The 20,447-nt window shown below is 41.5% G+C and overlaps 1 protein-coding gene across 3 annotated transcripts in view; it reads left to right on the top strand.

Annotated features, from left to right (window-relative positions):
• Positions 1–20,447, top strand: part of sash1a (SAM and SH3 domain containing 1a) — a 244,693-nt gene that overhangs the window by 67,568 nt on the left and 156,678 nt on the right. For 2 of the 3 annotated variants that reach the window (XM_067573095.1, XM_067573094.1), the window contains exon 1: positions 8,980–10,485. The exons of the other annotated variant lie outside the window; for it this stretch is intronic. In XM_067573095.1, the coding sequence (XP_067429196.1) occupies positions 9,982–10,485 (504 nt within the window). In that variant the 5' untranslated portion in view covers positions 8,980–9,981. Of the gene's footprint in view, positions 1–8,979; positions 10,486–20,447 lie in introns of those variants that run through there. 3 annotated transcript variants of the gene reach the window in all.

The following is a 20,447-nucleotide window of genomic DNA, read 5'->3' as shown; positions in this document are numbered from 1 at the left end:
GCTGCGTTGTTAGGCAGTATACCCAACTTAAACATCTAAATCAGTGCCACTGGCTAATATAGCATATGAGGAAGCATTCTGTTATTCAGGGGCATCACTAAGAATTGTTTTTCTTTTTTCAATTTAAGTTAATGTGGTCTTACATGGCCTTAGTGTAGCATTAGGCCCTACAATTGTCACCAAACTTCACCCCACTAGCACCAACACTAACATTAAATCAGGAGGGAAAAACAAGTTATACACGCACTACAGCTGATTGTCAGCTGATACAAAGAGACACAGATTACATTCATACAAGAGAAGCCTGCTTATCCGGTCAACTCCTCAGTCATCCCTCAGCCATAATCCCATGTCCACTGTTCCTGCTGCCTTTTCCTTTCATCTACTAGCTTCATCTGGCCTGATTCTATACTAATCAGTTCACATGTTTTCATTGGCTTGTCTCTTAAAATACTGTATTTCATGTCTCAGTGATATGCCAGTGATCTGTCAGCGTGTGTTCAGTTTTGCTCTGACGCCCCTGGGAGTTTTCATGTTACTCCCCGCTGAGTCTTAAAGGTATACTATGTAGGATTTGTTGGTTGGTGTTTGTAAACACGCAGTATTTAAAGCCGGCCCCTCCACCGGCTTAAAACCAGAGAGAGAGCGAGAGAGAGCAGTAGTGTTTGTGCAAGCTAGAGAGTGAATGAAGAGAGGGTATAAAAAGGTCTAAAAATCTGCAGCTTGAAGTTAAGAATGTGTCTATGTGTGTGTAAATGCATGGATGGGAGTGCATGTGCCTTTCCCATGTGCAGGCAGTAAGGTGAGACTTCCAGGTCCCAGGGGTTCTGTGCAGCACAGTACAGTAGAGCCATTTCTTTGCTTAATTGTATAGCATGTTTGAAGGAGCTTACTTGAGCAGAAAATTGAATATAAAACACTTAAGTCATCAGACTTATACTTTATCTTTTGAGAGTAGAGGGGGTTTGGTAACAGGGTGGCTATTGCGGAAATGAGAGGGAGGTCATTGCGGATGTTGGTATGGCATTTTTAACAGACAAAATGTGTTTTAGACGGGTTTGTGCAAAAAATAATACTGAAAAACAGAGCACCTCTTTCCCCCCTGCTGCAAATCTGATACATATGCTCACCAGAATATTCACTATTTAACAGAGTTTCCTTACATCTAATCAAAACCCTTTATGCATAATCATAAGATCTCACATTGCCCCCATGCTGTGAGTTTTATATATATTTAGTTTTATCTGAAATCCAGTGGTCTTTTTCTTGGATGGAGTTTCTGGTAAATTCAATATTTTCTCCTTCCTCTGGAGCTTAAAGCAAACTTCCTTCAACACTGCCAGAACTTCATCCTCGGTAATGTATTCCAAAAGAGCTCATCTACAATTTCAATGAAGTCCTGCGCTGAATTATTTGAGAAAAGGGAATTTTTCTGGTCACCTAATGTACAGTAGAATGGATCTCAGCAGTGAAGTCTCTCGTTTGCAGTTCTTAAAAAGTCAGTGGGGAGATAGCAGTGAGGGACTTTATGTCATAATCGTGAGAAATCATCCGCATAAAAGGAGTCTGTCTTGTATCAGGCATTAGTGGATATAATTGCTTTGGCTGGACATAGGATATGGCTCAATGACAGTGTGTCTGAGAGTCCACAGATATGGAAGGGGTCAGTATGTGCAAACTGTATCCTGTATTATGTCACACAGGGAGGATAAAATAACAGATACACCTCGTAATGTAAAGCATTTTAGTGCAACAACAATGCAAACTATGGCCTCAGAAACCTGCAATAAAATCATCACTTTTACAACAAACTCCAACACAGAAAGGTTATTGCTGAGTTGTGGGATTGGATGACAATATACTATACAGATGTTGATGTTATTGTTTCCTAGTGTAGTGTAGTCTCCTGGCAGTGGTCACATATTGGAAAATAAATTCAACATAACCTTTATATTTATGTGTATAATAAGAACTTTGTAACTTGATTGATTTGATTTGAGACAGTGGCATTGGAGGAGGGACTCTTCATTCTCAGGAAATCTCATGAAGTTAATTGTTTTCTACTGAAATGACCTCATATTTCTTTCCTGAGCATTTGTTTTTTTTTATGAAGTAAAATGTTAGCAGTGCGCCATAACCGATGAGGTGATCCTCCTGAGGCCGACCTCATAGTCGGACGTCGGATCCGATTGATTTGTCATTCCCTTGTTGAGAAATTGTTGGAGTTATGATGGAATACTTATCCACACCCATCGCTGTCACCTGTAATGACTCCTAACGAAAAAATTGACCTACATTCTTTCCATCTGTTTTCTCCATCGCACCGCGGAGATTAATACAGCCATTGAACCTTGCGTTCGATACCCCATTTACTTTACCCTGCACTTCACTTTGCTTTATATATCATGGACCTGTTTTGTGAAGTGAAGTAAGGCTGGAATACTCTAAGATGGCTGTGATTTCATGAAATTATGTTAATTATACACATTTCCACAATTACTTTCATCCAACAATCATCGTTTCCCCAATTTTCCCACATGTCCTGTATGGTGTGTTTTTCCACAAATACATCATACCATTACACAGACCCAGTGGACCTGCAGGATAGGCCAAACGCTCAGAGCCCTGTTCATTAATATAACATGTTAACTAACCTGGGCTCGCAGCCATCATCTTCCCATCCATTTGAGACTAGATTTATTGCAGTGAGACTCTGTGGCTGCTGTGTCTAATTGCTCTTTTGTCTTCAGTTGTCCTGAGGTACAGACACAGGGAAAGGAAGGACCCTCAGCTTGGTAACAAATCCTCTACTTTATGCTTAGTGTTTTATCTTATCTGTAAATGCGGAAACATTGTATTAACTTTATATTTGTCTATTACATTCCTAGTGTTCAGTTGCAAGTTGCTAGGTAGTCTTTTTTTGGCGCTTAAAATAAAACATCTTTGGGTTAAAAAAAAACGTCTTTACTGGAAGTTCAATATCTCTAATATAGAGTCTGTCTATATGTACGTTATATTTTGTGCTATCAATCATTTTCTGGAAATTTCTGTCATTTATTTCATGGGTATGTCATTTTCAGAAAAAAAAAAAATCCCACATAGCTTCACATATCTGCATGATTCATTCATTTTCAATCACCTTGTTTTAATTAAGAAGGAAAACGAGGTCTGTGAAAAAAAGGGCTAATCTTTATTAATTGGGCTTTCTGCACCACTGCCTCGCTGAAGGGATTGTTATAAAACATTCTCTGAAGTCACATGACGCTTCATTTATCATCAGCTGGAAACCTTCCCTTAAGCACATAGTGCCCTGTGCTCTCTCTCTCACACACACACACACACACACAAACACACTCAAGGGACTGTCAAGCTGAAATCAGTTCAAATGTCTTTTTCCAGCTTGTATACGTTTGCCCATCTTTCTCTGTTGCCTTGTCTTTTATCGTCTCTCAGGATTTGATTACAAGTCTGATGCAATTCATCCATCCTGTGCAATGAAGCAATCTTTAAGAGATCTCCTGAATGTTTATTTCAAAAGGCATCTTTCAGCTAGCTGCCTGGTTTGGCAGTTAAACCTTATACCTCTGGGTGCCATTGTGCTCTGAGGTTAGTCATAGATCACGGAGGTGATGTGGCTGGCTGGGATGGCCTTTAGTCAATATCTCCTGTGAGAGATCCTCAAGCCTGTCTGTAGCCAGACCCTGACCCCTCTAGATTATCCTTATATCTGTAATTAAAGCCAGATGAGAGGAGAGGAGAGAAGAGAAGAGGAGAGATTCATATTTCATCAGTTGACAGACTGACAGACGCACTAACTAATTTACAGCTCTTTTTATCTCCTGCCTTAGATCAACAAGTGTGTAAAGGATTTCTGGAGGTTGTTGTGTATGTTTGTATGTGTGCAAGAGATGGAAGGGGGAGAGAAGGTGTTTATTATCAAGGTGAGGACGATATCAAGGATAACATTTTTGTGTATTTGTATTTTTTTTATCGTATTTTTTAATCTTTTACTATAAGTGCATTTGATCGAATGTATGTCTGCACGCAAATACTTACCAAGGTTTCAACTCAAGTACCCAATTGCTAAAGAAAAATATGCCACACATTCATGCATTACATCACTTCTCAGTTACACATCTTGTATTGCCAGTGGCCATGTGTCAAAAAATTTGCATATATACATAATCCACTTATGCTGCTGTGCTTGGTTGGTGCATGGCCATCCATACTAATTGCATGGGCCCCGGTTCACCGTGGTGGCATATCTGTGCAGTTGACTAAGAATTAAGTGGTGGCTCCTGTGGGCATGTTGATGCCCTTTGAGCCACCAGATCTCTCCAACAACTACCCCCGCTGCTGCAAACTCAGGTCGCAGGTTAGCCAGGTCTTATTAAACTACAGCCAAAGGCAATAAAAGGAGTCATATTGCCTGATAATTTTCTCTTTGGTGAAGCCTGGGTTTCCATGATAACAGCTTCAGACTACAAAGCAGCAGCTTGGTTTCTTGGGTTACTGGGTTTGTGGGAATAGTGGGATTTGGGCATTTTTCTGTTTCTGCTGCGAGATCTGTTTTTAAACACATTTCAACACAAAGAAGCTCAGAGCACGTACATGATGTTTAAAGACAGTCTGACCCACTTTAAAGAAAATACATTTATTACCTGTTATGAAAGCAGTTGCTCTCTGTGTTTGCCTAAATGTTTTCAGCTCATTAGCCTACCATGAGAGTTTTTAATTCTGGGCACAATAAACACAGTTAATTTTAACTGCTGGTTTGTACCACAAGTGATTTTAATTAGCACTGTCTTTATTGTACTGGGTCTCTCCACTTTCACTGCACAAACTTTATCGCTTTTATGTTCCTCCCGTTTTGTTCCCTGGGAAAGGTTTTCAGCTATTAATTTATGCTGCCAGTTTATAAACAGGTTGTGAGGGGATAAAACTGGATGCCAAAGACATTCTGTTTTGTGTAGAGTCAATAAGAAAAGACAAAGATCCGTATCAGTGTTCTGCATATTTATTTCGGCTTCATATATTCATCGCTGCAGGTCTCCTTCCAGTCTTGTTCTGGAGCTGTAAATGCATTGCAGTCCAAGTTGCAAAAGGAGGGGTGTGATTGGGAAATAGGTGTGCGCTCCATCAGCCTGTGTGTTACACTGAAGGTAATAACCATTACTGTCTGATTGGAGATCTGTCCATCACCATCCGTGACTCTCATTGAACCAGACCCCTGGAGAAGTTGTGAAGCTCGCTCCAACTGCAACTCAAAGGACTGGTTTGATTGATGGCATCACTTTTATTGCTCCAGTGGGAATGCTAACACAGACAACTGACCTGTTGCCTTACTGACACACAGTCCATCTAGTGATTGGCAGGTGTCTGTAGCTGATATGCTTAGATATGCAACCCTTGCATTAACCTCCAGCTGCCACCCTCCCCCCTCCCAGTGGGTTTAGGGATGTTTAGGTTGATATTGAGCTGCCAGCAGAGTGGCAGCTGGTCCTGAAGTGCTTCCTTCACCTCTGGTCTCTGGAGATTGCAGCCCAGCCGGCCGTTTGTAATTAAAAGCGCATAAAGACAGATAAAGCTCTTTCCTTCTCTCCACCGATGATGCCAGGAGGCTGAAATACAATCCACTAGATGCCTCGGAACACCGACCTCCAGGGAGAGCGCCTTCATTTCTAAGCCTGCAAAAATAAGTAGTTCAGTTTTTTGCCCTTAATTGCATCTCAACAAAATAAACAATGTGGATTTAGCACTGATTTTATTCAGGTTCACCACACAACTCCTCATCATAATAATTGCCCTCTTCCAAGTTTTGTATTTTCTTCTTCTGCCCAATTTATCCTTATGTCTGAATGTCCAATACTAAGGATTCTTTTGTGCAGTGTTTTTTTTTTCCCTATCACAAGAAAGTCATGCTAGCCATGAAAAACTATCCCTGATGAAGCCAAATGCGATATCCAGTAATCATGAGCAATCCTCTGCTCACTCCAGGATTGTTTCCTCAAGTCTTGGCTGCTGTGAAGAATCACCTCCAGCCAACCCCCAGATCTATAACGGAAAGAGAGAGAAAAGAAGGTTTGACAAAACAAAACCACTGCCCACTTTGCATTTCAGATTTTACTGTTGCTATCAGCAGTTTTATGCACACTAATTGCTATTTTTATATTGTAATTGTGCGTTTTTTAGTAAATCCTGGGGGGATAAAATGAAGTGAAACAGCCTCTGCAGGAATTGTGGTCAGAAATAGCTGATGCTTAACCCAACCTACCGCAATACCACATTCAATTCAAAGCATGAACTGTTATTTGTGTTTTCTATATCCACCTTGGCTGTGTTGCAGAGAGAAGAGTCTACATATCTATCAGGGGCTGACAGATAGCCTCCCGCAAAAGCCTCGACCTAAAAACCAACATCCATAACCTTCATGGTGCCTCTGCATCTAGGTGGACAGAAGCCATTCTCTGCTTCAAAGAATTCTAAAATTGAGGTCTTGAAAGGTGCAACCTAGACGTCAGAAGCCAAAGAGACCCTAAAATTTCACCCAGCAAAAATCCCCACTTTCTAATTCCCAAGTCTTCCTTTTCAGACAGAGACAGCGTCAACTATTAGCATAGTGAAAGCTCGGTTGTCAGTGGAGCTGGTATTGTCTGTCTGGCTGTGTCTATCTTCTCTCCCTCCCAGCTGTGTCTACTGGAGCTTTTCTTCCCTCAACCTGACACAGTCACACTCTTTCAATCAACACAGCCAAAACAGCCTATACATATTTACCAGCGCCAGTACTAATGTGCACTCTCACTGCCTCATATTCATATTTACCAGCACTAATGCTCCAGGCTCCCTATTTCAGATTTTATTAAGGGATGGTTATTGAGGTGTTATTGATGTGGCAGCAGTTCTTTGGCTCCAGGGCAACGCTGCTACATTGAGTGGGAAGAGCAATGGGTTTGCTGTCTGAAATGGGCATAGACTGCCTTTTTATGACACCACAAAGCAACAATACACTGCTAACTCATACACAATGCTATACTATATCAACACAATGCACAAGTTAAGTTCTACTTGTGTGCTACTGAATTAAAAATCCATATGTATAAAAGAAAGGTGCTGAAATGATTAATTTATTTGTTGATCTACAGAAAATGTTGTTTTGATAATTAATGAATCATTTATTAAGATAAGATGCCAAACATTTGTTGGTTCCAATTTCTCAAATATGATGATTTTCTGTTTTATATAATTGTATATTGAATATGGTTTTGGGCTGTTAGACAAAAAAATGAAAAAAAGACATATTTCTTCTTCATACTTTCCCTTAATCCTTCCTCTTTTTTTCTTCTTCCTTTCAAAATTACTCAAACAAAGCAAGGAAAATCACTATTTGTTTGAAATGGTGACAACTGGTAAAAATCTGCAACCAGTGAAGGAGGGTTCCAAGTAAACATCAACCATGTGCTCAATGATAATCATCTGCTGCAGCCCTAATGCATTTATGATGAACTGAATCTGACAAACAAGCACACATGTATAAAATAAGCTTTAATGAACACTTTCAATTTGCTTAAAAAGCGCAGGCACACCTGCGGTGCTCGCACTAACTAGAATGAATATAATTCAGGAAAGGCGTGTGACTCAGATGACTGCATCACAAACAAACAGTCCTGTGTATTTCCATACAGCTATCGTGAGACACTTGTGCGAGGCTGCCATGCACCCTTGTCTCTCTCTCTCGGCTCCCGCTGGTCGATCACCGTGACTTGGGGCAGCAGAGTGGAAACACAGCAATCCTGGCACTGCCAGTGTGCGCTCTGAGTCCATCCACCGTAGAGCGCACCAGTCTCCCTGTTCCATCTGTCACTCTGCTCCCATAATCCCTTGCTCCTGTAACTGATCTAATGACATGTCTTTGCCCTGAACAATGGGGAAGGCAGAACTGTGTGAGTTTTAATCTTATATGCTGGAAAAACTCATAATAGCTTGTTGTTTAGAATGAATATTAAAGGGTAATTCCAGAGTTTTTAAAGCTTGTGTTAATAATCAGTGTTGAGTCTGCAGATAGTCACCATAATCTGAGACATTAGAGCTGATTTTCTCGCTGGAGATTTCAATGTTAACATTAATGTAAGTTCTACTGTGCTATATCGCACTCTTCACAGGTTTAACCCTACAGCTCCTGTCAATCAAATCACGTTATACAAGTTTTTACAAAAGATAAGCATTTCTGTGTAATCACTATGACAGCAGCAGACAGGTAAATCACAAGAAACATCATGTGAGTCAACTCTGATTGGACAGGAAACATGATGAAGGATCTACACCGGTGTGAACTTCTTCCTCTGACATTCTGACATGCATTTTTTTTGGCGTGTTTCTCCAAAAAAGGAGGCTGTTTGATATGCTTCCCCACTCCTCCCCGACTGCCGTGTTTGTTCTCTTGCCCCGCTGCATGTCATAATGGGCCGAGGCAAATCACTTCCAGCCCGGAGCTGAGATAGTGATGGTATCAAACTGACCCCTAACAAGCTGTCAGCTCACATTTGATAAAGCATGCATCAGCACGGGCCAGCTTGGCATTCGTTTGGACAGAGTGGACAGGTCTTATTCAAACAGTGTTATTCCCTCAGTTCTCTGTCTCTTTCCTTTTTTTTTTTTTTGATCTCTCTCTGTTTTCCTGGACAGTTTAACTTGTCTCATACTGATGATGATGACAGCCAGTGGTTCTGCAATTTGATCCAGAAGGTTGGACTCTGCTTGCTTTGCAAGATTGTGAAGTCAAGATCATACAAAACGGATAGATGGATGAATGGATGAGTTGTACCTCAGCCTCTCTCCTATTACATCAGCTCCAGTGCTGCGAAATCTTCAGTTCCCCAGTTACCACATAGAGGGAGCTCATGCGTGCTGCGAAGCCAAACCGTGGAAATGCTGAATGAGTGAGTGAGTGAGAGTGTGTGTGAGAGAAAGAGAAGGAGAGAGAGAGAGAGAGAGAGAGAGAGAGGTGCGTAGACGAAATCACGGCGTAGGGGAATGATAATGTGACACAAACCAGCAGCTAGGGTATTCATTTGCACTGTGCGGCAGGTTTAAGATGCGCTGTCGTTTCGGACCAACTTTGGACAAGTCTGTGGGAACCTGCGACGCACTGTACGCCCTGAGGCTGCGTGACAAGTTAGGAGAGGGAGAGAAAAAAAAAGGACTCGCATCACTATTTTTAAATGGGTACAGTGAGATTTTGGGGGGCGTGGACGGTAGAGGAGCAGCAGTGAGCATGTTGGCTCATGGCTGCAGTTCCAGCGTAGTGATGTGCCGGCTGGAAGAATTGGACTACGCGTAGACCGAGTGGCTGGACGCGGAACCGTGCGGTTGCCGTCAATCGTTGGAAGCCGACTTTCTGTCAATTTGAAGCACGTTTGGCATTACTGGATTTATTTCTTCCACGCGCTGCAGTTTGGCGACACAGAGGACTTTAAGGAAGGAGCGCGAGCTGTTAAAAGGGGGTTTTTAAGACGCAGCAGCTGCCGTGCGTAAGGGACGAAATCTGGTCGAGCAGCTATTTGAATGACAATAGTTAGAGGCAATTGCTTTGTTTATTTGTTTTAGGAAGCCTTTATCGGAACTGATTGCGCATGGTAAGTCATTGGAAGCTGTCTTAAGTGAAACTGAAGTGATCATTTGTAAATATTGACAGGTGTTATAGTCATTCAGACTGTTTCAGACTGAGCCTTTAATTCACTCACAGCTCTGCTTTAATGTCTTAAAACACCGCGGACTCATAAGGTTGGGTATTGTAACCAAACCTCTGGCATGGATAATCCAACATATGTTTAATCCAGTTATCTACTTTCCTAATACTCGGAGATTCGGGAACACTATCGTTATTAACAACCTTATGATGCGTTTGAAACGCCGAATGAGAAACTAACCATCACTTTAGTGTCTTCTTCCCTCCGAGTTGTAGTCGATCTGGCAACAGCTAAAATGACAAGCAACGGACCTGTCATTGTCTACGAGTGGCTGAAGACCCTCCAGCTTGCCCAGTATGTCGAACCTTTTGTGGATAATGGTTACGACGATCTGGAGGTGTGCAAACAAATAGGAGACCCCGACCTGGATGCCATCGGCGTCTATATCCCTCACCACAGGCAGAGGATTCACGACGCGGTAAGAAGGCTGAAAGAAGAAGCCAAAGAGACGGCCAGTGGACTGTACTTCACCCTGGAGCCGATGCCACCCGCAGCTGAGATTTATACCAGTCACATGGTGGACCAGTATGAGTCCAAACTGCGGGGATCCAAGTCCTGGACCGAGCCCAACAGTGACCGGGTTGGGCGCACCGGTGGGTACATGGGCGCGCAGAGGAACCTGACGCTGGGCAACAGGAGGGAGCTGGTCATTTACCCCAAGCTGAAGCTGAAGATCATGATCAGGGATAAACTCATCAGAGACGGCATCAACCTCGCCCGGCCGCCCTACTCTAATAAGGTAGGAGAGACGCTGATCCCTGCAGGTCATGACAGTTATATGGGACAAAAGGGGGGGGCATCACCTGCCAAATGTCACGCATGACAAATACTGGATGAAAACACTCAGACACAATGCATCTTGGTTAATACTCTATAAACTATTATTTAGTCTGATATCTACAGTAATTTCTACACTTATTTCATTCTTAATATAAAGCAAGAAAATGACACTTGAGAAATTGTTTTAACTTATTGACAACATCATAAATCGCACCTTTGTCTGGCAAAGAATTCCCATTTTGAGAAAATGCAGTTTTCAGACTGAACATAGATTGAATGATTTGCCAAAGGTGGTTGTTTTTTCAATATGCCAGAGGTAGTTTTATGGCACAAAAGAAGCTGTCACCTGCTAAACATCATCCATCATTTGGATGAAAGCACACTGTCACTCAGATAGAGCGCATCTTGTGCAAAGGGCGCATTTCACTGATGTGTTCAACATCAAAATAAGGTAAGCAGCTTAAGGTAAAATGCCAGTGTAATGCCTAAACATTCCCAAGCAAGCCCCGCTGCACTTTACAGAAGTGTAAGTGGTTGCCGTCATAGTGAACGATGGGAATGAAGTTGCTGCTGGATCAATAAGCAAAGAGCAGAGAGGAGATCATGAGGAGCTTTCACCCTGTCTGTAATTTCCTGTAGGGGGGAAAAAAGATTTACACTTAGATTATTAATCTACTTTGACCTCACCTGTCCAGCGACTTGCCTCCGCATTCGGTGTGGGTGGATCAACCAGGCCCACGAGCATATAAACCCTGGCTCTTTGCTGTGATGAATGGACGATGGGCTATCGATTGCAGGGGCAATAAATGAAGATGAAGAGCGCCCAGCTGTGTAGGCTGTTGCAGTCCTGTGAGGACCCAGACTGAGAGGGCCTCTTGTTTTCACAGAACTGATAGTGACCTTTCATTAGAAGTGTCTGAATCATATGCCTTACCAACTGAATGACTGCTGTGTACTTACAGAGAGGCTTTTGGGTTTTCAAGTCTGCAAGCCAGTGAGGAGACAGAGGTCACAGCATCTGTATTTTTTTATGCTGTGGGCCTATAATGCAGGTTTTGTTAACAAGTGCAAACTAAAGCTGACATAGCATTTGCAACGTTCAATAATGACAGTCTAGTGTGATTATAGGCCTGTTAGCTGGTCAGCACAACAGACAAAACCAGCCCTTATCTACTGTATAATAGCAGCATGAGCATGATGTGTGGTAGCTTGTTTTGAACACGGGAACATCTGCGAATTCATGAATCTGAATGACATTATTTCCTCAGGAATCATTGACTTAGGAATTAATTACTGCTTTGGGGTTAAGACGCCTAGCATGAACCGCAACTTCCTGGGTTCAGTTCTAGCCTGGGATCCTTTTTTGCATCTTTCTCAGTCCCTCGTTTCCTGTCATCTTACTACTTGCCCCAAAATATTTGTTAAAAGGGAATTAAGTTCTGCATTCCCTAAGGCCTACTGAAAGAAAGTTTTTTTGTTGTTGTTTTTTGGTAGTGTAGCCAGGAACATGTCCTCTTGATTCAGCTGATCTAGAGCCATTTGATGGGATGTTTTTCAGTGAAGGGAGCCTGAGGAATGAAGATGGAAACAGCTGTCCTGAGGAATTATATGTGCTTTCAAAGTGCATTGATTTATACTAAATTATTCAAAAAGTCGAAAAGATGCAGGATCGCACTATCAGACCTCTGTATTTCTAAAATCCTGGTTACAGCCCTGCATGTCAGCTGGATTGTTTTGTGTGTTTGGATATTCACATGCAGGTGTGTTTTCAGTGATCAAAACATTCATGACTATATGTATCTGACATGTATTGTACGTTATCATTCATTTTGTAAAATTCAGACTTTGGATTCATCCGCTACGTATTGCTTGCTTTCAAATTTGCAAGTGATACCAGCTTTGATTCCAATATTTGCATGTTTTGTAAAGCTCTTTTTTTTTATCAGTCTGTATATTTCTGCCACTTTGGCTAACCGTGAATCCCGCAGAGATTTTGGATTTGTGAGGGATTATCTGTCAAACCAGGGCTGAAACAAAGTGTTGGTTCCAGAGGGTTAAACTATCTCTCCCTTTGAAGGCTGTTTTTTATTTAGGGCCAAATCATTGGCATTGAGGCTTTGGAAGGGGAATGAGCAGGTCAAGGTCTTTCTCTGTCTCTCACTCTGGTGTGTGTTTGAATGTGTGTCTGTGTGTGTCTGTCTAACCCTGTAGTTTTGAATTGGCTCCAGTACAGTGCTTTTCTCCCCAGGAGGACTGAGAGGAGTGTAAAGAGATGGAGCTGTGACCAGCTAATGGAAGTTTGACTAACTGGGCTGTGATTGGTCTGTATCTATCTCTTCTCTCACTGCCCTTGAGACGAGATGTCACCCCCAAGGGAGACTGAGACCAGAGTTGGCAGACTTGGGGCAATTACAGGACACACAATGTCAAGTCTCAAGGGATGTTCATTGTATAGCATAACCAAGATCTCCATCCACATTTAAACTGTCCTCTGTGCTTTCAATGGGCTGGGATTTTTTTTCATGGACTACAGTCCGCCAGCCCTCTGTTCATCTTTGTGTCAGGCTTTGTCTCCATTGTTTGTCATTATGCAAAACACGTAGGCAATGTAAGCAGCAACATTCAGAAATCCTCTCTAGCGTTTGCTGAATAACTTCTTGTGAGACAACCCATTATCAAACAATTCACTGAAAGGGCTCTGCTGGGTGTAATAAATACCCATGATCCTTATCAAGAGACCCCTTGTCTGAGAGCGAGAGATATTTCTTATGATGTAAACAAACACTTGTGCTACGGTTTGCACATTTCTTGATCTCTCATCAGGGAACAATATAAGCAGAAAAGATGGTGCAGCCTGTTGGCGTGTTGTTAAATGATCTACAGTTTTTGGCTACAATGTTATCCTCATCCGTCTGGTTGCAACTTCTTCATAAATGAAACGGCATATACAGTTTATTCATAATGAGAGTTAAAGAAAGTCAGGCATTCTTCTTTCCAAAATGAGAAACAAAAGCATCAAATTTTGATAAATGCTGATCTGATGAGATTTGAAGATGTTGTTTGAGATTTGTGCAGCTTCAGAGAGTCCAATCATGCATCATTCTGTTCTTTGATTTGGCTGTGTGCTCACCATCACAACAGCATTCTTTTGGCAAGCATAAGGTAGCATCAATCAGATACAACTTAGTGTGCCTAATTTTTCCCAGATGAGAATATTGTTGCTTTTTTGTATGTTTTTTTAAGTTTCACTTGTTGCTCAGGTTTATTGAAAATGGATAGACTTCTGCAGAACATTGATTGCATCCTGTATGAGTGGACATCTGATCAGTTTTTCTTAATTTAGGGGGTTTATTTTAGTTGTCAAAGAGGTTAATTGTGCAAAGACAATGGCTCTATTTTTACATTCTATCCTGCTTCCTATAACTTTCTCTCACCCGTTGATGCTTCATGAGAGATTATACAAGTTTTATCTTATCAGAGAATTTTCTCTCTTCCTTTTTCAACTCTTCAACTCAGCACCAAACTACTGTATGTGAAGATGTGTTCTCATCCCAGTCTCATCCACAGACTGGCGTTGGAAACGGTAGACAGTCAGTCATAATAGCGCCTCATTGTTAGTGCTGTGTGTCGGGGGGAAGTAGGAACTAAACACTGGGAGATTCTCTATTGTTTGTATGGAGCCACATGTCCTTTCACTACTGGTCTGTTTTGCATTCCCAATTTCCGTCCATTGAAAAGGACTGCAGAGGCAAGTGTCCAGCATTGTGCCGAGGGTGGGTGATAAAAACGTGGGTGTCATGCAGAGAGAGAAAGGGTTGTAAATAGATGGGCACATTGTTTTTTTGCTGGGCAGACAAGGGCTTGGTGGGTGTTTTGGTAGGGAATGGGCTGTCAGGTGACAGAGGAAAGTTAGGTGCTAAAGGTCATTCTCTGACCACCGTAGAACAGCTGATCAAATGTGGTGGGCGGGAATCATGAGAGGCCTGCAGCTTAACTGGACTCAAGAATGTAAGAAATGCAGTAGAAGGTGTCATGTCTGTCTGGGATGTAAGCAGAAGGAAGGTCAGGCTTTTAACTGACTGTGTTATGAGCTTCCTTCAGTAAAAAAGAGGAAGTTCATCACCTTACATGCCAAACACTCACCTTACTTATTTAATATCCCAGCACTCTCGACAACCAGGAAATTAGATTTTTGTTTGACGACCCTTTGTTGGCCCACTGTGGTTGTTCAGGGCCCTCAGGCTTCAATGGACAACTGCCAAGACGTGGTGTGAACAATAGTTATGAGCAATTTTACCCTCTAAAATTCTGAGCTTTCCCGGTTAAAGAAGATATAACGTGTTTGAATCATCAAGCCTTTTTCCACTGCAGTGCCGCCAAAATCTGTACATTCCCAGGCTAACTGCTAAATCTCAGGCAAAAGCAGAGATGGAATTAGATTCAAAACAACACAGTGACACAGATTTCCAGTCGAGCTGCTGTATTCGCTTGTATTTATTCCATTCTGTTTTGCACTGCGCATGCATTTAATGTAGGTCATATTGTTGTAAAATGAAAAATACTTGAACCCAAAGTCATTATTTCATCTTATTACATGGCTCTTTTTTGAACTAAGAGCTTTTTCATTACCTCAGTGGAGTACTCTTGTGAAAGCTTTTCATGAGCTTTTCATTTAGCCTATGTTGTTTGGCGAATAACCTCTTCATCTTTGTCCCATGCTTGTAGAGCTGGCATTTTGCCATAAGGAGGGAGAGAAAGCCTTAAACAACAGCCTCAGAGTTTTCCAAGTATTCTGCTGAAAGCTCTGTTTGCTTAGTCTTTATTAAGGGTTCCTTAAAGGCATAATCAACCAAGGACTCATAAAAGGGAAGTCATAAAGAAGTCAGGGACTGGTTCTATTGTCCTGAAAGGACAGAGAAAGTCAATTAGCAAAGTGAGCTGCTGTTTACTTTGTAGAAAAGCAGAGTTGTATGGAGCCCTAAAACGTAATAGATCACATTCCCATCAGATGGAAAAGGTCATACACTCACTTGGTGGCTCTTCTTGTAAACAACCTGTGTTTAGGGTGTTTTAAAGCCATCTTTGTCAAGCATAAACTACAAGTACCAGTATTTAGCTCGTCGGAGAGTATCTGGGAGTGGTGATGACTGATGGCTATCACCGTAACCGTTGACCCCAATGCTTTTGACCTGCTGGAAGGATCTCAGATGAGATGATGAAATAGACCACACACCCTTGTGGTTCGCAGTGTCAAATGTATCTTACATTTTATGCAGTCTGCTGTCTCAAGTGTATGAGACAATGGAGTGTGATCACTTTCCCATCTATCCAAAATACTGTGTGAAATCATTCACAAGACCGATTGCACATCTTTGCTTCAGTTAGTCCAAAAACAACACCTGCAAAAGCAGCCACATCCAGTATTTACATGCTATCACTACAAACAGATATCCATTCACTGAATGTTTTTTTTTTTTTTTAAACTGTGTATGAGGCAGTTCCTGTCTGTCCCTCCCTCTGATAGACTTGACCACACATCTCTTGGGAGTATGTGCAAATGTGGGAAAGCAGCATTTATGCTGTAGTTGCAGCTGGCCTTCTCATTTCAGCAGAAAGGGGTGAGAGGTGCTTATTCCTACTGTGCTGTTTCTCACATGATCAGCTGGCTTTTGAGCCGCCTTTATTCTCAGGACAGCTGAACTTGGTTAGAAAGATGACATTTCACAGAGCTCAAATTTACAATTCAACATAACTCCGCTGTACATTCTCTCCGTTCATTAATCGGAGTTGTCAAGCCGTGATAATCTCAACATTTAGACGTTTAGTTCAAGAAAGAAAAATTGAGTTTATGCTCATGGCGGTATAAATGTCACTCTCTCTAGCCTTTGGAGATATATTGTATTTAAATAACATATGTGAGTTCCAATATACAGTAGGTGTATCACTTAAAGTTATGCAGTCATGGTAACTGCTTTAAATAAAGCAGGCCAAGCAGTCAGCACAGCTATTTCATTTTCCACAGTTTGCTGGAGAACAGGTCCTGATGACACACATTCATGACAGATACATTATCAGAGCTATTCTAGTCCAAGGTTTCAGTGGCTTCCAGACAGCCTGTCTACATGACCACATACAATCTGCTCCAGGAGTGATTGCAGGCCGTATTATCAATACCAAAGTATGCCTTCCCCTTTTTTTCTCATTTTTAGTCATTGGACAGGCATGTAGTTGATGATTACAGTCACCCTTGTACCATAATTGTGTTAATTCTGTGTATTTTGTTTGTGGTTAAAGCTATAAGGTGTTGTTATGGGTGCAGGACTGCTAGGCTTGCATTGTCAGTGGGTCTCACAGAAAAGCCATTAAAGGGGATTATCCAGTTTGAACCAGAGTATTGCATTTAATTTCAATACTAAGTTATGTCTGACATGGGGGAAAAAGTCATAAATAAAGAAAAATTGAAATCAAGCCTATATTTTATGGTTCAGTGCACAGAAGACAGATTCCTTTCCAGCAACAGCAAACCAAGAAACTACATGCTCAGTCGCTGCTGTAAACATGTTTGTCTTAACACATTTCTTCACCAGCTCTTCCTCAGCGCTCACAAATGCAGTATGCATTTATAGCTGCCGTAGTGTGCCGTAACTTTCCTATAATGATAACAGCAATCCGGACTATAGTTACAGCACATGTGCACAATAATGACCATGCAGTCCTCTTTGAACAGTGGAGGTGGAGGTAAATGAAGATATCAAGTGCCCCAACAGGATGGAGAGTGACAAGAGAGCAGGCCTGAGCATCTGTCTGTGTCAGGATCCAGATTGCAAACACACTTGCAAATCAACACATCAGCACATGTTCTCTCTCTCTCTCTCTACATCTCTGTCTAGCACACTCATTACTGCACGCGGAGTGATTACTCTGGGGGGCATCATTACATTTTCTCATAAAAAGCACCAGAATTGTTAGAAGTACACAGCCATACATTGTTGCATACGGTATCGCACGGGCGCTGCACGCACGCCGCTACTAATCTCAGGGATTGATTTTGTTTTGGCTTTGACTGATATTGCCTTAGGTGGTCATGTGTGACCTACAGTCCAAGGCTAATTACACTCTCACTGCTATGAGCCGGGAGGTCACATGCTTAAAGAGGCTTTGTGAAAAGTTGCCATGGAGACAAACAGAATATTTAAACATCAAACCATATGTTTGTCATGTAATCTCACACTGACTATGTTTGCTGGTTGATATGGCAGAAATTTAGGTTGGGATTATTGCATAATGCTATAAAGCTACAGTATGAGTAATATGTGTGATTCATAGTTTCAATATTGCTCAAGCTATTTGATTAAGCAGCACTCCCATATTGTTTCCGCAAACTGTTATTCATTGTGCTGAAAGGGTCAGCTTAGCAATTAGCAAGAATAATCCATGAAGGTCAAGCCATATTTTATCAACCACTTATTGAAGGTTTAATGTAATTGTGCTTTATCTTTAGGGCTGTAAATAATAATCATTTTCATAAGTAATCTCTTATTTTTTTCAATTCATTGATTAATCCTTTAGTCTATAGGAAATATCTCACAGTGCACCAGTCGTCCAAGAGTGTAAATTATTCAATTTACAATTATATAAAACAGATAAAAGTAACAAATCCTCACATTTGAGAAGTTGGAACCAGCGAATATTTGGAATTTTTGCTTGATAAATGACTGAAACAAGTGGTCAGTTGTCAAAATTGTTGGGAATTATTTTTTCCAATTGTTTTAGCACTACTTATATTGCTTTGTGTGCATTAGAGATGTAAAAAAAAAAAAAAAAAGACAGTTGTCAGCTCCTTTTCGTGAGCAGAACTCTGCTCTTCTAAAAATGTGACAAAGCACATTTTTCTAAAGCCCTCCTTCCAGACTCTGCCCCAACTACGTTGAATAATCCTCGTTCCTAGGAAGATGCTGTTAAGAATGAACAATGACAATGTTCCTCTGCAAAGCGTTGGGCTCAGACAGGCTCCATACATCAGACTTAACGTTTGTTTCTAGTCTGTGTGACGTTACCTGCAACTTAGCAGAGGATTTCTGAAGGCACTGAACAGTTTTGGGGGAGTTAAAGCGCTACTACCTACAACAGAGCTTAATTGTCCTACATGTAGCTACAGTTTAGCTCATGTCAGTCCATATTATTTTGGACTGTGTTTAAGGCATATAATGTAGGGGTGTAGAGAGATGAGTGAGGCATGATAGCAGTGAGCATGAGTGTTAGAGAGACAGACAGAGCGAGTGTGTATAATTACCTTGTTTGAAGCTGCTGCCAGCTAGGTGTATGGAACGCAGTACAACCAACTCTCAACCCCCCTTAAACCTAATTGGTCCATTTCCAAGGCATGAGGGCAGGGCTGCGCTGAAAGCTTTGATCATGGAGACCACACCAGTGTCGATATGTCCCTACCTGAGTGCTTTTGTAGTGGCTTTTCCTGGCAGGGGATTAAGCCATACTAAACCCACAGAGTGTCTGTCTGTCTGTCTCTCTGTGGCCTCCCCACGGCTCTACATACCTGAATCTGAACCCTAATTACCTGGCAGTTACTACATTCCTCAAACACGCCCACACAAAACATGCACACATACCGTGTATTGTACATGCTTTTAATAAAAGCACCATTGGCGCTTCACTTTTGTCTTGTGTGGTTTACCACCTCCAATATTGAAAGCATTTACGAAACATTTATGGGTTCCAGCACATTCCATCATAAATGTTAATCTGTGTGGGAATCTCGGTGCATGTCTCCCTGCAAGTGAACACTATGGGATGTAAATTTTCCAAAGTACTACTAATTGATGGAAGTGTTGGGATTAAATGCTGATAGGTGTTTAGGGAAGATGAAAAATATTAACAGCAAAGTCACGTCTTGATTTAAGATACTGGATCATGTATATTTGACAGCACAAACAGTTATTTGTTGCTCTGTGATTCAAACATATGTGCGTGTGTGTATGTATATATATATATATATATATATATAGTTAAAAAAACTTCTCATTTATCTTTTATTGGCCCATTATGCAGCCCCTCAGTTCAGCCTCTGTCTAAAACAAGCCATTTTAGCTCCTGTTTCTATAAGGCCCCCCTCCTGTCGAGCCCACTCTGTTCGGATTGGTTAGTTCCTGGAAGCTTCCCCTCTGCAGACTTTCAGTGGTTCTGGAGGCTACGTAAACTAACAATAGTAGTAGGATTTCACTTCTCTTTCTAGTTCTTTTCCCGAAATGGGAACTTCTCAAATACATCTGTACATGTTTGAGCCTGGATCTGATCTGAAATATGCGAGTGGACAACGTGAAGAACACATGGAACAACCTGAGCAACAACCTTAGCAACAAAATGGACGGCCGTTTGTAGGCATGCGTGAGCAACCCAATGTCATTAAGAGGAAGTAGAGGTAATATCGCAAACGAAACACTCAGGTCAGGCTGAAGTCTGGGCGTTTGACTTTCAGGGAAGTTTTTGACCTTTGACCATGTTTAAGTTCACGACATTTTTATCTACACCACTACTGACTCTAGTAGTTCTGTCCAAATGGGCTGCTGCCAGCTAGTCAAACTCGTTATTAGTGGATCAATCAAGAACATGCTTAGTATGGAAGGCTAGAGTTCATTACTCTAATTGCAGCTTTTTGACCTCTATACATGTTAGAGTTAATTGTTCTATTCATTAAATGTTAATTGCTTGCCACACTACTTCATGAAGGAGTGAATAGCGACTCCGTTGAGACTGGTAAGGCTTCACTAAAACATTTTTCTGTTTTTTTAGGGCTTCAAATCTGAATCCCACATCATTAAAGCTTCACTAGGGTTGGAGTCCTGTGGCTTCTGCAGAGAAATGTCTGGTCATGTTTGTTTTTATTTGGGTTAACCTTGTAACATA

This window comes from Thunnus thynnus, chromosome 18 (genome assembly GCF_963924715.1).
Source record: "Thunnus thynnus chromosome 18, fThuThy2.1, whole genome shotgun sequence".
Taxonomy (NCBI): Eukaryota; Metazoa; Chordata; class Actinopteri; order Scombriformes; family Scombridae; genus Thunnus; species Thunnus thynnus.
The sequence above is the reverse complement of the archived record's forward strand: the minus strand, read 5'-3'. Positions and strand labels throughout refer to the sequence as shown.